At 39.0% G+C, this 17,032-nt stretch overlaps 1 protein-coding gene across 1 annotated transcript in view; it reads right to left on the bottom strand.

Annotated features, from left to right (window-relative positions):
* LOC135201637 (PC-esterase domain-containing protein 1A-like) overlaps positions 1 to 17,032 on the bottom strand; it is a 197,919-nt gene that overhangs the window by 98,798 nt on the left and 82,089 nt on the right. The window contains exon 7 of the mRNA XM_064230724.1: positions 6,454 to 6,527. Within this exon, the coding sequence (XP_064086794.1) occupies positions 6,454 to 6,527 (74 nt within the window). The remainder of the gene's footprint in view (positions 1 to 6,453; positions 6,528 to 17,032) is intronic.

Consider the following 17,032-nt stretch of genomic DNA (forward strand, 5'->3'; position numbering starts at 1 on the left):
CAAAACTGCCTTCAGCCAGCCGCCGCTAGTTGGCGTCATCCAGTGCTACCAAATGTAGCATAATTTCATGTTTTTTTTAGCATAATTTGACCCAAGAATTGGAGCTTAGCATAATTTCTTTCACACTTAGGGTTCTAGTACAATTTTAGAATGTATTTTCACTAAAATTTTAAATAAAATGCAGAAAATTCCTCAATTTCATACACAGTTATAGTGAATGTATCTTCATAGTGAAATTGCCTCAAAAGCAGCAATAACAAATGAGTTAATTGCTAAGTTTGAACCCAACTAAGGAATATTAAATTTTGTGAATATGAATAAATACCCACAGTGGCATGACAAACGATCAGTAAAGTGTTAATAATGTTTTTTCTTCATGAGTAAAGAATTGCTTTTTTTCCTTTTTTAAGTTTTATTTTTTTCAGTAGTTATCAAAATTTTAATTATGTCTGAAGGGATTTTCACACAATTTTCAAGTATTTATTCATTGTGTATGTGATCTGTTAAAGAAAAATAGTGTTTCAGTGGCATGATAATGATCAAGTAATAGTACGTATGTTTTTCTTCTTGAGTAGAGACTGGTTTGTTTTGTTTTACCTTTTTTTTTCTCTAGTTTTTAAATTTTTTCAGTAAATATCAGTAAATAACAAAATGTTATATTTGAAGTAATTTTCACACATTTTCAAGTATTTATTAATTGTTTATGTGACCTGTTAAAGAAAAGTGGTTCTGCGGGGCATGATAATGATGCAGTAATAAGTAAAATTTGTTGTTTTTCTTCACATTTGTATGTTTGATCTTCACACATTTTGTTAAATAGTATAATAGTGATTGCATATCAAATAGTGTACTAGTGATTGCGTATGTGATCTATTAAAGAAAAATGGTGTTTTATTACGAGTTTCCTAACATGTAAAGATCATCAAATTATTAGTTATAATATTGTCTGTTCGTCACTTTGTATCATTTCACCTAATATATAAATGTTTTAAATTTCCATTACATCGTTGTTTTAGCTCAAATGTATTAGAGAAATGAGATAATGTTAGATTAATAGCATAATTCTGGCACAAAACTGCACCATATTTGGCATAAATTCTTGCTTGGACCGACTAGCATAATTTAGCAAAACGGTTGGTATCACAGGTGACGCCCACTCAGCATTGTTTTAAAGTCCGCAACTCATGTTTTACAAACATTCAAACGTGTCGTGTCTTGTACACCTTGCGCGCATTTCGTTTGCTTTTTCGGTGGTATCAACTCTATACGCAGTTACCTTTTGATTTATCATGGGTCCCAACATTACTACTGGCTATCTATTAAAACCTTTTGCTATTGGTAATCTCTGAAATAATGGAAAAGTGTTTACATGGCATCTCGCATTTTCCTTCTTCAAAATGTTTCCATCATTTCCAGCTCCAAAATAAACCTTAAGTTTCGTCTATCCTCTCCTCTGCATGAAAGTGATGAGCAAAAAACAGATTTAATCAGGCACCCGTGCTCGATTTTTTTTTTCAAGCGTAGACATATTCTAAAACCATGCTCACACTTGAGGCACGCGTTTCAGTAGCAAATGCAATACGTATTTAAGTGTTAGGTTTGGAGTAAAGGCAATGTTACGTACGTAGGTTGCGTGTACGGTTCGGTAGCGAATGCAATCTTTAAGCTTTGTTAAGCTTGCCGGTAAAGAAGAAGTTAGTCATAGCTTATATCAGAGAAGCCACTATGCCATATTAAGTGCGTAGTAATTAAGAAATTAAGAAGAATCTTTTATGTCGTACTGTAATACGTCAATGTTTTACGTGTAAGATTTGGTAGTGGAAACCACCAGTTACATACGTAACATGTTCGTTCGGTAGCAACGCAATCTAAGCTTTTTAAGCGTGCTGGTAAAGAAGAGGTTAGCCTTAGCTTAACTCAGAAGCCGCTACGGTATACATTAATTATAGAAATTAAGTAGATTCTTTTATGTCTACTGTAAAAATATGTCATTGTTTACGTGTGAGATTTGGTAGTGAAACCACTGTCAGATACGTAACGTGTGCCGTTCTGTAGCGAACGCAATCTTAATCTTTGTTAAGCTTGCTGGTAAAGAGGAGGTTAGCCTTAGCTTAAACAGAGAAGCCGCTATGGTATAGAATAATTATAGAAATTAAGATGATTCTTTTATGTCTACTGTAAAAAGACGTCAATGTTTACGTATGAGGTCTGGTAGTGACACAGTTTACATATGCAACGCGTGCACGGTAACGAATGCAATCTGTATGCTTGGTTTTTATAAGCGTCCTCTTTTAAAAAAAAAAAAAAAAAAAAAAAAAAAAAAAAAAAAAAAAAAAAAGACAAAAAGAGGTTAGCTTGATATTAAACTCAAGAGGTGCTTGGTGCGTATGGTATAGTGATTAAAGACATTAAGAAGATTCTTTTACTTATACCTTATACATATGTGTATATATATATATATATATATATATTTATATATATATATATATATATATATCTATATATATATCATGCAGTACCATAATAATTGTCAAAGTCCAATAAGCTTGAAACCAGCCCTGATATTGGACAATTTGCCGTAAAAGACGCACCTTTTTTATAAGGGACATTTATGAAACAAAATCGTTAGTATCATAAACATTACATTTACTGAAAGATAATTTTCAAGCGATTTTGTATACAGTTGTGCAGTCGACTCCGTAAAAGATTTACCATAAATTAATATCGAATGTAAACGTTTCTAGGCTTATAGCGACGATATGGTTTGTTCTACCATAGTCCCGATATAAACCACCAGGGCTGCGCTATGGTTTGTTTACATCCTTAAATGCCGACTTACTGAAGGCAAATTTTGCAAGTTTTTGATAAATATAAATTGGGTTAATTTTAATAGTTTATTAATTTACTGTAATAATTAGACTTGGTTTCAATGTTTTTATTATGTTAGCAACACGTTTTATGCCTACCCACTACACTACGTTCTACTTATATTTTACCTAGGTAGCCTATGGCGCTTGGTCAACAATCGGTTGGACGCAGGCTAGTTTTCTTTTTATACTGTATATTATACATGTAAATTTTAAAAATATACATTTAACATGATAATTATTTAACTTTCAACTTATTTAGTTGTAATTTACATGTAATGTATTGTATTAAAAAGGCAAGGTTGTAGGGTAATAACTGATGGTCAAGAATGGATTAATCCATTTTCAGTTATTTCTTATGGGAAAACTTGATTCAGTTCTCGAAATAATCGAATTTTGACGCTCCTTCTGGAACGAATTATCATCGAGAACCGAGGCTCTGCTATATATATATATATATATATATATATATATATATATATATATATATATATATATATATATATATACATACATACAATAGAAACACAATTATATAACACCATATAGCAATTTTGATAAGTTTTCCTTTAACAAATTTAAAGAAAATCTGCCATCATGTGAGGTTCACTGGAGCTTCAAGCACCTCATGAGCTGCCTTAAACTTTTGTAAGCTATTGCTTAGAAGCATAAGCAATTGCTAGGTTTTATTCATAGGAAATGAAGCAAATGCTGATAACTTCTAAGCATTTGCTTGAACTTAAGTATTAGCTGTAACCATTTGCTACTAGCAAAAGCATTTGCATTGTTTTATTCATTGGAAGTGAAGCAAATGCTATACAATCCAAGCAAGAGCATTTGCTCAACGTTTTATTCATCAGGGCCATTAGGCGGAATGTTAGGAGTTTATTCTGCAGCCCTTGAAAGCCTGATTTGCTTATGTTGCTTATGTTTATACCTCAAGCAAGTGAGGGACTAAAGCATAGAAATTCTCCAAGAATTCCAGGAAATTTGTCAAATCATTTCTCTATTGGAGAAGCCAAGAAACTTTAAACTTATCAGTATTCATACACATGAACTTCTAAGCTGCAGTCAAATTCAAGTTGGAAGTTTAAAATATTTCCTGAAGATTCTCTACTTCAGGATAAAATCTTGTGCTTTCAAAATGCCATCTAGCCTGGACACTACGATGAACAATGGTCCAAATATAGGAGCATACAAATTCCCAAATGATGTATCCACTTGCCCAGCTGTGAGAGATCTCTTGTAAAGACATGGGGACCGGCTCAAACCAAGGAATATGATTCACAACTGATATACTTTGTCCTAAAAGACTAATTGCAGGTACTTTCTGGAACTGGTCTTCACCCCTCAACACCTTTTGCACAAGCTGACAGTTGCATAAACCAGGCAACAGTCATGAGACCACCTCAATGAGGGAGACTACTTTTTCCTGCAGGATCTGGATTTTCTCGTCAATGAGATACGAGGAAAATGACACGGACGGCATCGCTAGAGGCGGCTGAGAGAAAAGGTATAAAATATCCTTCTCTCAATACTTCCACAGCCCAAAACTCTGCCTCCAGACCCTGAAAAACTGTGTGGAAAGGGCTTAACCTCCCTTGACCAGGGACTTGAGGGCTCACTTCCTAGAATGCTTCAGACTTTCCAGCACATTTCTCATCATACACTGATATTCAAAAGGACTGGCTTGGGGCAACAGAGGGCATACATGACTGCCTACTCATAAACTTCTGATCTTGAAAAGTTTGTTGTACTGGTCACTGAGAACATTGTTGACTTCTAGAGACCAATGAATGTCGCATAAATAACCTCATTCCACCTCACATTCCTACTGAACAACACTTCCCAATACCAAAACGTTCAACAGATCATCAATCTGACGTTAAGCTACCACTCAAGCTTTCTGCATAACAGAGACCAAAGGTGCCCCACCCCCTTTTCATGAAAGGATGGACTTGGCTCCTCCATCGAGTCCAAAACAATCCAATCCATACAGCCCAAGAAGTCCACCATGTCATTTCCTAGGTGCTGATGCCCTAGAGGGAGATCAGAAAGTCTCCCTTGCTAAATCATCTATAGCCACAATAGTCATCTCTGAGAAGACATAACCTCTATAACACAAAAAGCAGATTTAGCAAAAAAACTAGAGATCATATGAGGTCAAGTCTTTCCAGACTGAACTACTTTCTTAGCTGAATTGATGAAAGTGAAAAATTCATGTCTATAAACAATGACATGGTAAGATCTGGCAACCTTTGGTCTCCTACGATTCAGCACTCGTAAAAAGGGGGGAAAAAAAAAAAGGGGGGGGAAGGGGAAAAACTTTAAGCACCCTTTCCTCTCCATCGTCTTGGCCTGAAAAAAAAAAAAAAAAAAAAAGAGGGAAGGAAGAAAATCTTTATAGCATCCTTCCTCTTGAAACATCTTAGCCTCATCTTCATAGCCGCCTTCCTTTGCAATGTCTTAGCCACTGAATCAAATCTACTCAGTCACAACTCTGCTAATTTTGGAGTCAGAGGAGGTTCCAGCTTGACCTCTGACTCAGAAGCCCTCAGCAACCTGGAACCCTGTAAAATTGGTGCATCAGAATAATCCAGAAACTTCTCTGCACACAAACAAATTAATCTTTGAATGGGGAATAGACCTCATGTTCCTTCTAAACATTAGAGTCAAGAGTTGGAGCCTCATTTACCTCGGAAGCTGACAAAGGAGGGGCAAGGGTGGTAGTAGCAGAACTCCCTGCTCCCTGATAAAAAAATTCCAAGCTTCCATAAAAACTCTTGAGCTGCACAGCAATCTCCAAAACAGAAGCAACAGACAAGAAGTGCCAGCTTGTACCTGAGATACAGAGGTTGAAGACCTCCTAGGACCAGAAATGGATTGAACCACTACAATTTCTTCCTGAGCAGACAATACGGCTATTGACAACAGATCAAAAGCCTGAAAAAAATCCAATTTGCAATGAAAGCTTTATTACACAGCTCTTTCTTACTTGTCCTTATACAATCATAACAGAAGAAAAACTGAAAACATTGGGTCATCTAGAGGGTATGGGTGCACATGGGTCATCTAGAGGGGATGGGTGAACATACATGATAAAATAACCCCCATTAAATTACTAAATTTTTATGCAACTTCACACTCTTCCATTCTTTCACTGACACAGTATTCAGCTATCATAATAAGAGGTAAGTTTAATGTAAAAAATTTTTTACATTCCATCACAAGATGTCCTAACTCCTAGCATGTTTATATCTAACTTTCAGTGCATGTATTGCTGTTTAAGGCTATGTTCATTTCTGTGCACATATTGCTGATTTTGGCCACTGTGGCCACTGGTAATACTGAAATACTGAGAGTTCACATTTTGACCTCATCCCCAACTGAACTAGTTAACCTGTGAATGCTAAATTGACTTTAAATGCCTGAGTGCAGTAGTTTTGAAATAACTGCAGTAAAGGATATGACACCCAAAAATTTCAACTACTGTATCTATTTTCCTTTGCAACTGCCCATGCTTTCTGTGTATGGGAACTTCTGTCACTTAAGTTTATCTAAAAACCAAACTGATTAAGAAACTTACCTATATGAGTCAAAAGTAAATTTGTCATATACCGCACAGCTGCAGGCTCCCAGTGTATACCATCAGTAGCCCGCCTGGAATAAATATTACAAGCCCAATAATCTGAGATCAACAGGACCAACCTGGTGCTGGACTGGCAAAAATGCTGAACTAACATGTGGCCCTTAAAAATGCTCTTGAAAACTATGCTCAGCCTTAATTACCATACACTATAGTTGTCTTTGGCACTCTTAATTTCCACAAACTGAGATTATCATTAAGTTTTTTCAAGTTCTTGTCTCAGAAAAATGTATAAGAATTTTTATGATATACAAATTATAAAAAAAATAATTCTTGGAAAAATTGATTAACCAAAACATTCTGGGATAAATAGTTCACTATTCATGGGCAAATCACCCTCAGTTTCCCTTCCTATCACTGTACATGTAATATATGAGAAAATTTGTAATTTTTACCATTATTTACCGTATATACTCGCATATTATGCGACTTTTGAAACCTAATTTTGAAGCTAATTTTAAAGGGGTCGCATCATACACGCGGTATAAAATTAGCGTACCGTCTATGCTTTCCCAAATCGGCAGATCGCGATAGTTACTACCGGAGGAAAACAGTAGATCTTTTAAAAAGTTATGCTTTACTTGTACTTCACTATATCCAATAATATTGTATGCATTCTCATATTACTATTGTATTTTAAAATACAAAAGAGCGATCGTGCGCCATTTGCATTATTTTGGTTTATACAACATGTTTAACTGTTCTAGACTAACCATCTATAATTTCCAAATCTTTTACTTTTTGTTTTACTCGGTAAAAGAAACATTTGTTACTTGAACTATTATTTTCATTTTAGGATACGCAGGTAAGTGAAAATTTATTAAAGTAAAAAAAAATGCATAAAATTAATAAACTAAAATCCTCCAAAGTCGCTCTCCGTGTCCGTATCATCAAATACTGCTCTGAATTCTTTGCCATCAAGGCAGTCATCATATTCGTCATCTTCCAGATCTTTGATCATTTCATCTTCATCTCCTGCATCTTTGTATAGGACATCGCCAATTCATATGGAAAGTAAAGTCTTGTCACTGTGGCGAGCTCTCTGGCGTGGCTTTTAAAGATCTGCCCTTATGCTAATTTTACAAAAACAACAACTGCCCGTGTGTGACAGACCTTTGAATGTCCTTGAGACAAACCCCGAGGCTATAATTATAAGATTATAAGGGGCTTTCATTCCCAGGTACTTTAATCTCCTTCCTATTCGGCCCTGCTCTCTCTCTCTCTCTCTCTCTCTCTCTCTCTCTCTCTCTCTCTCTCTCTCTCTCTCTCTCTCTCTCTCTCTCTCTCTCTCTCTCCTAAATCTTACAGCTGTCCGAGCGAGAGCTTTTTTTATGGGACAACATAGGCCCGCATTTCGCATTTTCCATACCTATTTATTCTGTATACGATTGCCCTTTCTAGGCTGTGAAGTTGATGTCTATCCATGGCTGGCTGTGAGATGACCAGGAATAACTTGTAAGTTGGTGTCAAAGTCACTCCACACTTCAGTCAGGCCAAAACTTTGCCATATCGCATTCAAGCAATATTCAGTCATTGTTTCCTATCTATTATTTTCTCAGAGAGAGAGAGAGAGAGAGAGAGAGAGAGAGAGAGAGAGAGGAGAGAGAGAGAGAGAGAGAGAGTGAGTCTGTCTGTATACGGTTGTTTATTTCTCACTCGTCAAACTTACTGTTATGCTTTATTTCATATTTCCTTGCTCAACAATTTATTCTATACCTACGATATTAAGAAATCAAGATATGTGTAGAAGGGAGAACTGGCTCCAGACTGTACAGTCAGTATGGATTTAAGCGCACATGGAACTGGTTGAAATATTCACAACAGCACCAAAATGAGATGCCCTGTTGATAGAAAATCTGACTCCGTTTCTTGTTATTGCATAAAAAAACTTTATCAATCGTTAACCAACGTAATTTATTTAGAATTCTGTGCAACGGAAAAGATAATATTTGATATCTGTAATGGGAGAAATGGTTTTATCTCTGTTGTTGTTATAAATTTGGCAGGTATGCGATCAAACACGTGGGTGGACCAAAACAGCCCAGCCAGAGAGCTCCGCTCATTTTGTAAATACTATTGTTTGGCGTGCTAGGCTTACCCGATTCATTTGGGTGTGCGAAGCAGCTGCTGCTACTGCTACTCAAATAATTGCATTTTTCTTACTAATCCCAAGAGTTGACCATGGAAAATCCCAAGATTAACCAAAAATCTCAAGATAATAAAATAATTGACATATGTCAAGCTTTGGAGTCCTAAATATTTACTCTGTCTATCAGGAAAAGATACTGATAAATTGAAATGACGGTATCTTTCCTGAGAGAGAGAGAGAGAGAGAGAGAGAGAGAGAGAGAGAGAGAGAGAGAGAGTATTCTTCATGTAATCAGTAAAATACACTAATAAAAACAAAAACTACGTACTGTATGCAAAGCACACACATCATCGTTAGCTTCCCGTGTGTTACGTGTAAACGTTCATTCTAAGAAATTCACAGAGTAGTATAACTAACACCTGATTGGCTGGTTGGTAGCCATGGAGATCTGTTATCCAATGACTGCCCTCTGCTTCTGTTCTATTTATAGACATATGCCGTGGATGACACTAGGTTTGAACGTTACCATGTTCATGATTTTCTGACTGCTGACAGCAAAAATTACTCGATAATTTTCTTTATATAATTATTTTTTCGTGAAAACAATAATATAATATGATCATTTTAACTTTAATGTATAGTGGTATGAAAAATACCAGTGTGTCGTAGCGATGCGTCATCAATATAGTGGTATGAAAATACCACATGGCGTTGTAGTGATACGTAATCACAAAGTACATATCCTTTTCCCGGACTATCCTCAAAATTTTACAACTCTTCAACTGCAAGAGCGATATGGTGAAATATATTATATAGTCATACTTATTGTTGAAATTCACAAGTTGAACTGCAGAACATTATTATATTTTGATTGTTATGTACATATATTTTTTGCGTTTTACGGAATGTTTGTTTTGAAAATAATAGCTATTAGTGAACATATGATATTAATTGTCCCACTATTTTATCATACGTGATCTTAATTATCTCACATTCATGTAACAGTATTATATTAATATTTATTTAAATAAACTGTAATTAATAAATAACAATAATGAAAAACATAAAGGAAAAAAATGTTTTTGCTGCAGTAGTAATGTTTGTTTGATTATGCATCTGACCTCACATTTCCGAAATTGAAAAATTCCAAAAACCGAAACATCGGAATGTGTGTGTACTGCACATTTTTTTAAACACACACACAATGTCTACACATTTACTGATACCCGTTGGTGAAAGACTCAAATTACAGTATTTATTTCTGAAGAGAGAGGAGAGAGAGAAGAGAGACGCGAGAGAGAGGAGAGAGACGAAGAGGAAGAGAGATGAGAGAGGATCGAGAGAGAGAGAGATGAAAAGAGAGAATGGATTTAGGACTCCAAGGCATTATTTTTACAATTATTTTATTATCTTGGTATTCTTTTTTAATCTTGAGATCTTCTATTCAATTCTCGAGATTAGTAAGAAAATTACCGTAACTTCACTAGCAGCAGCACACACCTGAATGACTCGGCCATTAGCACGCTAAACCACCAACCTTATGAACTGACGCTCTTGGAAAAGGAACTCGCATGATACATGAGATACATGACAAAACCACTGTTTATTGGTGAAAATTTTGGGGTCGCATGATATGCGAGATCGCACGTTACTCGAGTATATACGGTAATCTAAAACACTATGAAATATGACATTTTTATGATAAAATAGTTTTATATATACTAGTACTTACCAAGTAATTACAAGGCTATAGGATTCCACCCACAGCAGCCTCAAAATTCAAAATTTGCGGTAACACTTTTAATTGTTTTGGTAGGTGGTTAACCCCGTCCACTTTCGGGGAATAAGAGGAACAACATAGGAAGAGCTCAATTTGTTTTGTGCCCTGATGTCCATGCGAGGGGAAGAGGGAGGGCTCAATTATGCAATTACATAGCTGAATCCACATTCATAGGAGGTGGAATACATGGACAAATTCTACTCCAAAATATTAAAAACAAGTAATGACTTTGAAATAGAAAAGTTTGTACCATTGACACCATTACTATTTCCTTACCTGATAAGAGCGATACTGCAGGTGGCTACTGCCCCTGGTTGGTGCACATCTTAATCCGTAGTAGGGTGGCAGTATAGCCATGGGTCGTCCCTACTTTAGTGGGAACTTTGCAGTGAAGGAAGGATTCAAATGCTAGCAAAGTTTAAAAAGAAGCCCTTCTCCTGACCAAAAAACGAGAATAAATACCAGAAAATGCTGTCAACTACACTGTAATAAAAACCACACCCAAACCCCTAAAAAAAACCTGGTGAGTAATCCAGGTACAATGTACCCCCAGGATCTCCCTGGATTTGACACCCTCTAACAAGGCTAGGCGATAGAGGAGGAAAAGAGACCTCAATATGCTTCCTCTCCCAACACCATGCCAGCCATGGATAAAAGTCCTAAGGTAACGCAATTTTCAAATACAGTTTCCACTTCCTTCTGGTAATGAGTTACGAAGACCGACTTGCACTTCCAATATGTATATCGTAAGATGAACGGGAGGGGCATATTGTGACTAAAAGCAAGAGGTAGCAACTTTCACCTTAAAAGAGGGTAGGATGCCCTCTTAGATCCAAGAGTGAACTTCGGATATCATGTCTCTTAAAAAATAAGCTAGAGCATTCTTTAACATGAGACATAAAGGGTTCCTTACTGAACATCAGACCTGGTTAAAAGGCCCTCTAATTGTTTTAGTCGTCTGTAAGTAATACTGAAGGGCTCTCACAAGACAAAGAAGCCTCTCTTCTTCCTCTGGTCCAAGATGTCCATCAAGGTTTTAATGGTGAAAGAGCGAGGCCAGGGTTTGGAAGGGTCCTCATTCTACATCTAACAATGGCGTTCGCAAATAGCTTTGAAAAGCCCTTCACTCTGACAAAACTCTGACTGGAGAGTCTGAATCCTCTCAGGGTCAGAGCGGACAACCTTTGGTGGAACCTGAAGTAGTAGGGCTGGCTGAAAAGCAACTGCTTTTGTGGAAAAAGCCTCAGGAAATCCACTAAAAGTAGAAGTAGGTCCAGGAACCATTCTTTGGTGGGCCAGAACAGAGCAACCAGGGTCATTGATACATTGCGATAGAAGTGAACTTGTTGATCACCTCTCATATAATGACGAATGGGAGGAGGAGGAGGAGGAGGCAACCAGTTCATAAGCATGGCATTCGTTGCCCATGCCAAAGGGTCTGGGGGTTGACGAACAGAAAAGAGAAAGATGATGATTCCTCGACACTGCAAACAGGCCTAAGGTTGGTCTGCCCCATAATCTGCTAAGGCATTCAGCCTCCCCTGAATGAATCAAGTGATGAGGGTAATCTGATTCTGCTCCACCCTGAGCAGGAGATCTTTCGCTGCTTCGCAGATATATATGACAGGGCAGTGATGTTTGCATGAACAACCACTGTCTTCCTGAAGATTAGAGGTGGAATGACTGGAGACCCCAGTGAATCGCCTTCAGTTCCTTGACGTTTTGATATGTAGGCCTCTTTGTTCCATGGACCACGTCCTGGAAACTCCTTGATCACCAAGCAGAGCTCCACAACCTAAGTACGAGGCGTCTGAATATAAGTCTAGGTCGGGGTTTGATGGACGAAGAGATTTCACTTGGAGAAGCTTTCCTTCCCACAGCCATAACAGATGGGTCTGATTTGACCTCCAACATGATGGCAAAAATGAAGGAGTCCAGTTGGGTTTTCCTGTACCGGTTGGCCTCGAGAAAAAACCGAAGAACTCTCACATGCAGTCTGCCCAATTTTACAAACTGCTCGATGGAGGTCAGAGTGACAGAGTCCCCAAGAGGACCATCCACTGACTGGCCAAACATGATGGGAGAGAGAAAACTGTGGTCTGTGTGAAGGTAAGAGTCGACTCTTTCGGGGGATGGTAAAACCTGAAAAGTCTGAAAGTTCAGGAACATCCTCAAATAAAGAATTTCTTGTGTAGGGGTCAGTTGAGATTTCGGTTTCTTGATCTGGATTCCTAACTCGAGTCAGATGAACAGCCTGCAAGTCCTCCATCCACTTCTCCTTCTATAGGGAATGGAGAAGTCAGTCACCTAAATAAAAGCATATGTTGATGCTGAGGAGATGGAGCCATTTACCAAGATGAATGAGAGCTCGTATAAATACTTGCGGGGCTGTAGAGAGGCCGAAGCACAAAGCCCGAAACTGAAGAACCCTGCACTGAAAAACACACAGGAGTAACTTCCTGGAATCCAGATGGATGGGGACTTAGATGTAGGCATCCTGCATGTCTAGGGTGATCATCCAATCACCTTGTCGAATGGCTTTGGCTTCTGAACAAAGTGATTCAGGGTGCTGACAATGAGAACCTCTACCCTTCTACAGCTCCTCTGAGGAAGAAAAAGCTGACTTCCTTCAAAAGAGCTGAAAACTTTTCGGAGCCTTCCGAGGAAGTTGTCAAGATGATGGGAGACTTGACTAAAGGAGGCTTCTCCCTAAAAGGAATGGAGTAGCTCTCCTTCAGGACTTTGATGACCCATTGTTCTGCTCCTCTTTGGTTTCATTTCTTCCAAAAGTCGAGAAGTCTGGCTCCTAATGGAGCACAAAGGACTGTGCCTTCATTACCTGGCAGGGGGTTTGAAAGTTGTTTTTCTGACGGACTTTGACGTGAAGCGTAAGTTTGTCCGAGGTCTGGCTTGAGGCTTTTGCTTTCCTCCATGAAAAGGCTGAAGCTGAAATGGTGATGCAGACTGGGTAAGGCCAAGTATTCACATTCCTGTCAGTCCACCCACAACCGTTTGACGGACGAGTGGCCACACATAAAGAGTAGAACTGTCAGTCGGACAGTCAACTCAAGGTCATTGCCCTCATTTCTTACCTAGCCTTCGTCGTGGCAACACTACATGACAGTGATGGAAACTCCACTGGGTAATAAGGAGTTGAAGCTACATAGACTAGCTGCTGTGGCAATTCACTTCAAATTGGAAAAGAAGCAAAAAGGCACGACAGTGTATGGTCTAAGTATTGCCTATTAAAGGGAGATGTCTATTCTCATACAATAATAATGAATAAGGTTAAATTAGACCTGGGGGTTACTTCAGTTATTTATAAAATGGCCAGTGAATCCTACTTTCACTAGTAATACCTTTCATAAAAAGGGTGGACACTGGTCTAGGCCTATACCAAATTGTATTTATCACATGGGAATATTTTTTTATATGATTTGGACTCATAACAGTCTACAACTAGTGCAGCAGGGTCTAACATCCACATGTGTGATCACCTGTCAGTTGGTTGAAGGAACCTTAGGTAATTCCATCAGTTCATCAGTTTTGGTGAGTGTACTGACTCCACCCACAAACTGTCATCCACACGTACGTTTGAACATCAGTTTCAACAAAATAACAGGTAAACCTGTGCGAGAATAACTGGCCTTACAAAGGTAGAGGGGTCCTTAGCTCGCTTAACAGACTATGCTAACAGATCCTACGTTGACTTCATCTGCAGGTCTGAAGAAATCTCTTGAACTGTGGCTTGGGAGATGAGCTGAAGCTGGTCCAGAGGAGGGAAAAGGAGAGCAGATTTCTGTCCATGTGACTCCTCTCACGGTGAAGGAGCACCATAACTTTCTTTTTCTTTAGCACCCCCATAGAGAAGAGAAGGAAGCAAGTTCTAAGGAGCCACCCCTTATGGTTTTGTTGGAATACAAAATCACTGGCTAGTCTATGCAAAATCCTCTGCCAGGTCAGGGAAGTTCTCGATCTTCTTAGTGAAGGTCACGACAGTCCAGTTAAGGAAACTAAATACCTCAAACCCCTTAAAGATGTTCTTGACTAGGTGGCCTAAATCAGGTGACGAAAACATAACATTCGCTGATGCAAAGGCTGAACATCGTAACCAATCAATAAGCAAAGAGAAGTCCCCTTGGGAGGAGGCAGAAACTCCCAAAGAGGGAGGTCAAGCAAGAGTGGTTTAGCCCTGTTCCCATTTCAAAAAGAGCCACTCACCCACCTCCTTAAGAGCCTTCCTTGAGGAGGAGGAGGAGGAAAAGGAAAGAACCATCTTGGGGAGCCGAGTGCTATTGCCTGTCTGGTTCTTCATAAAGAAAGTTGAAGCCAGAGACACTGGGGCAGCAGGCACGAAACAATCAGGAAAGTCAGCCAAAAACAATCTCCGGAACTGTGGGGGGTTTCTGTACAAAAAAAAAAAACACACACACACACACACACACACAAATGGCATGCAGTTGCTTTTGATCTGCTCCAATGAAGGGTCTTCCTGAACCGAAGAGTGAGGAGGCAAAGATGGAGCTGCGTGCACAAGACCTGGTGCCACAAGCTCAGGAGCTAGAGATTGTTGCTTGGAAGCAAGCGTCAAGTGCTCTAGTGGCAATGGGTGCTTGGTGGCAGAGAGGGGTCTAGAAGGAGACGACTGATCTCTGAGCGAGTCTTTTGGGTGCTTGAGAGCCAAAATGAGTGCTCAGCATGATAAAAAGACTCTAGGCTGTCCAAAGCGGGCACAGGGGGTCAAGCTGAAGTGGAGGTGGAGGGCAGCTCAGTGAAGCTGAGGGAAAGTTGAGGGCTATGGCTGGCCTCTCTATAACTCTTGACTGGAAAAGGGGAGCAATCCATGTCACCCAAGAGCCTCTTGGGAGGACGAGACGAAGCTGGAAAGTGCCATTGACGCCTTTTCGATGGCCATCTGTCGAAGCCTGGGGTCAGGCAGCAGGCTCGACTGAGGGGGCGGCTACCCACAGGCATACCGCCACTGGCATCCCTTGGACCTCAGAGAAGAAGGGGTAGGGATGGGAGAAATAGCAAGAACCGGTGATGAAAAAGCAGTATTATCATCCAAATGTCTAGAAAAATATTTACAGATTCTAAAGTAGCTTTATTTTTGGCTCTGGTGGCCATCTTTCTCCTTTTCTTCCTCTCAAACCTATCTACACGAGATTTAAACACTTTCCATTTCTTTTCATCCCAGTCCTGACATTAAACTCCTGTTGCACTCCTACCCCTATAGGTGCTAGGAATATTCGGTCTCAAAGCTACATTGAATACTAATGTCTAAAAATGCTAGAAAATAACATAAAATCCTTTAACACTGTTTCGAAAGCACAAAGCGAAACTAAAAATGTTTATTTAAGATTAATCCAGACATAACATTTATTCTAAGCATACAAAAATATCAAAATATCTTCATAGAGAAAACTAAGAAAACTGGGTCTTGGAAAATTCGGTCTCAGTATTTAGCTCACTGAAACTGAGCTGTTTGTACGGCAATCTTAGATTTTCTTAACAAAACTACCTATTATATTACAATGATAGTTAAGCTATTAAACCAAATTCACTAGTAGTTCATGTTTTCTCTATGTCTTGAAAAAAGAAGAGGCACTCACATAAAAAAATTTCACATGTGCAGATGGGAGAAAGGCCAAGTAAAAAAAGAAAATATAAAAAAACGTGACACCCATATTGTACTTTTTGCATCAAGAAGGGGTGCATGACAGGGAAGTGTATGTGCCGGTGTTTTCTGTTGAGTCAACGGTGAGTATATGTTTGTTGGTGCATGATCAGTTTGGGCATATGGGAAAAAATAAGTTGTGGGAGTGCATGAGAGAGATTGTACGCGCCTGGGTTGAATAAGATTTGTGTGGATGTGGCTGTTATGTGTGAAGACTGTCTAAGGGGGAGTATCAGTGTGCATGCGAGTCCACCTGTGTTGCGATTGCAGATGAAAGAGCCATTTGAAATGTTTGTCATTAATTGTGTTTCCTTGCCAAAGACTGTGAGGGGGCCTGTGGGAACAATTGTGATGGTGGATCACATGAGTAAATTTGCCTATGCGGTTCCCATCAAAGATAAGAGGAGTGAAACCGTTGTGTGAATAGTGGAGCAAGTGATGTTGCCTGTGTGTGTGTAAGCGGGCAAAAATGTTGAGTGATAATGGGCCTGAGTCTGTGGGGTGGGAATTTGAAAAAAATGTTGAAGGAATGGGGTATTGTCCATGTGTATTCTACTCAGTATATGCCCAGCGCGAATGGTTTGGCGGAAAGGACTGTTAGAACGATGACGGAGATTTTGTGAATGAGTAAAGGCGACAATGATTGGGATATGTATGTAGGACGTGCAGTGTGGGTATATAACACCATACTGCAGAAGTGTATAGGTATGTCTCCTTGTAAGTATGTCTTGAATTTTGGAAGGATTGTCAGGCCACGGTTGGGTCTGTCACGAGAGTGATCAGGACATGTGGAAGAAAGTGAGTGAAAGGTTTGAAAGTTTTAGGATTGGAGATAAGGTGTTGAAAGAGGTGGATGAGATGGGGAGAATAAATGTGAATAAGGTAAGGGAGAAATTTGAAGGGCCTTTAGAGATTTTGGAAGTGGGACCGAGTGGATTGAGTTATGTATTAGGGAAATTGCGAGTAGATGGGA

This window comes from Macrobrachium nipponense, chromosome 23, assembly GCF_015104395.2.
Source record: "Macrobrachium nipponense isolate FS-2020 chromosome 23, ASM1510439v2, whole genome shotgun sequence".
In the NCBI taxonomy this organism is placed as follows: Eukaryota; Metazoa; Arthropoda; class Malacostraca; order Decapoda; family Palaemonidae; genus Macrobrachium; species Macrobrachium nipponense.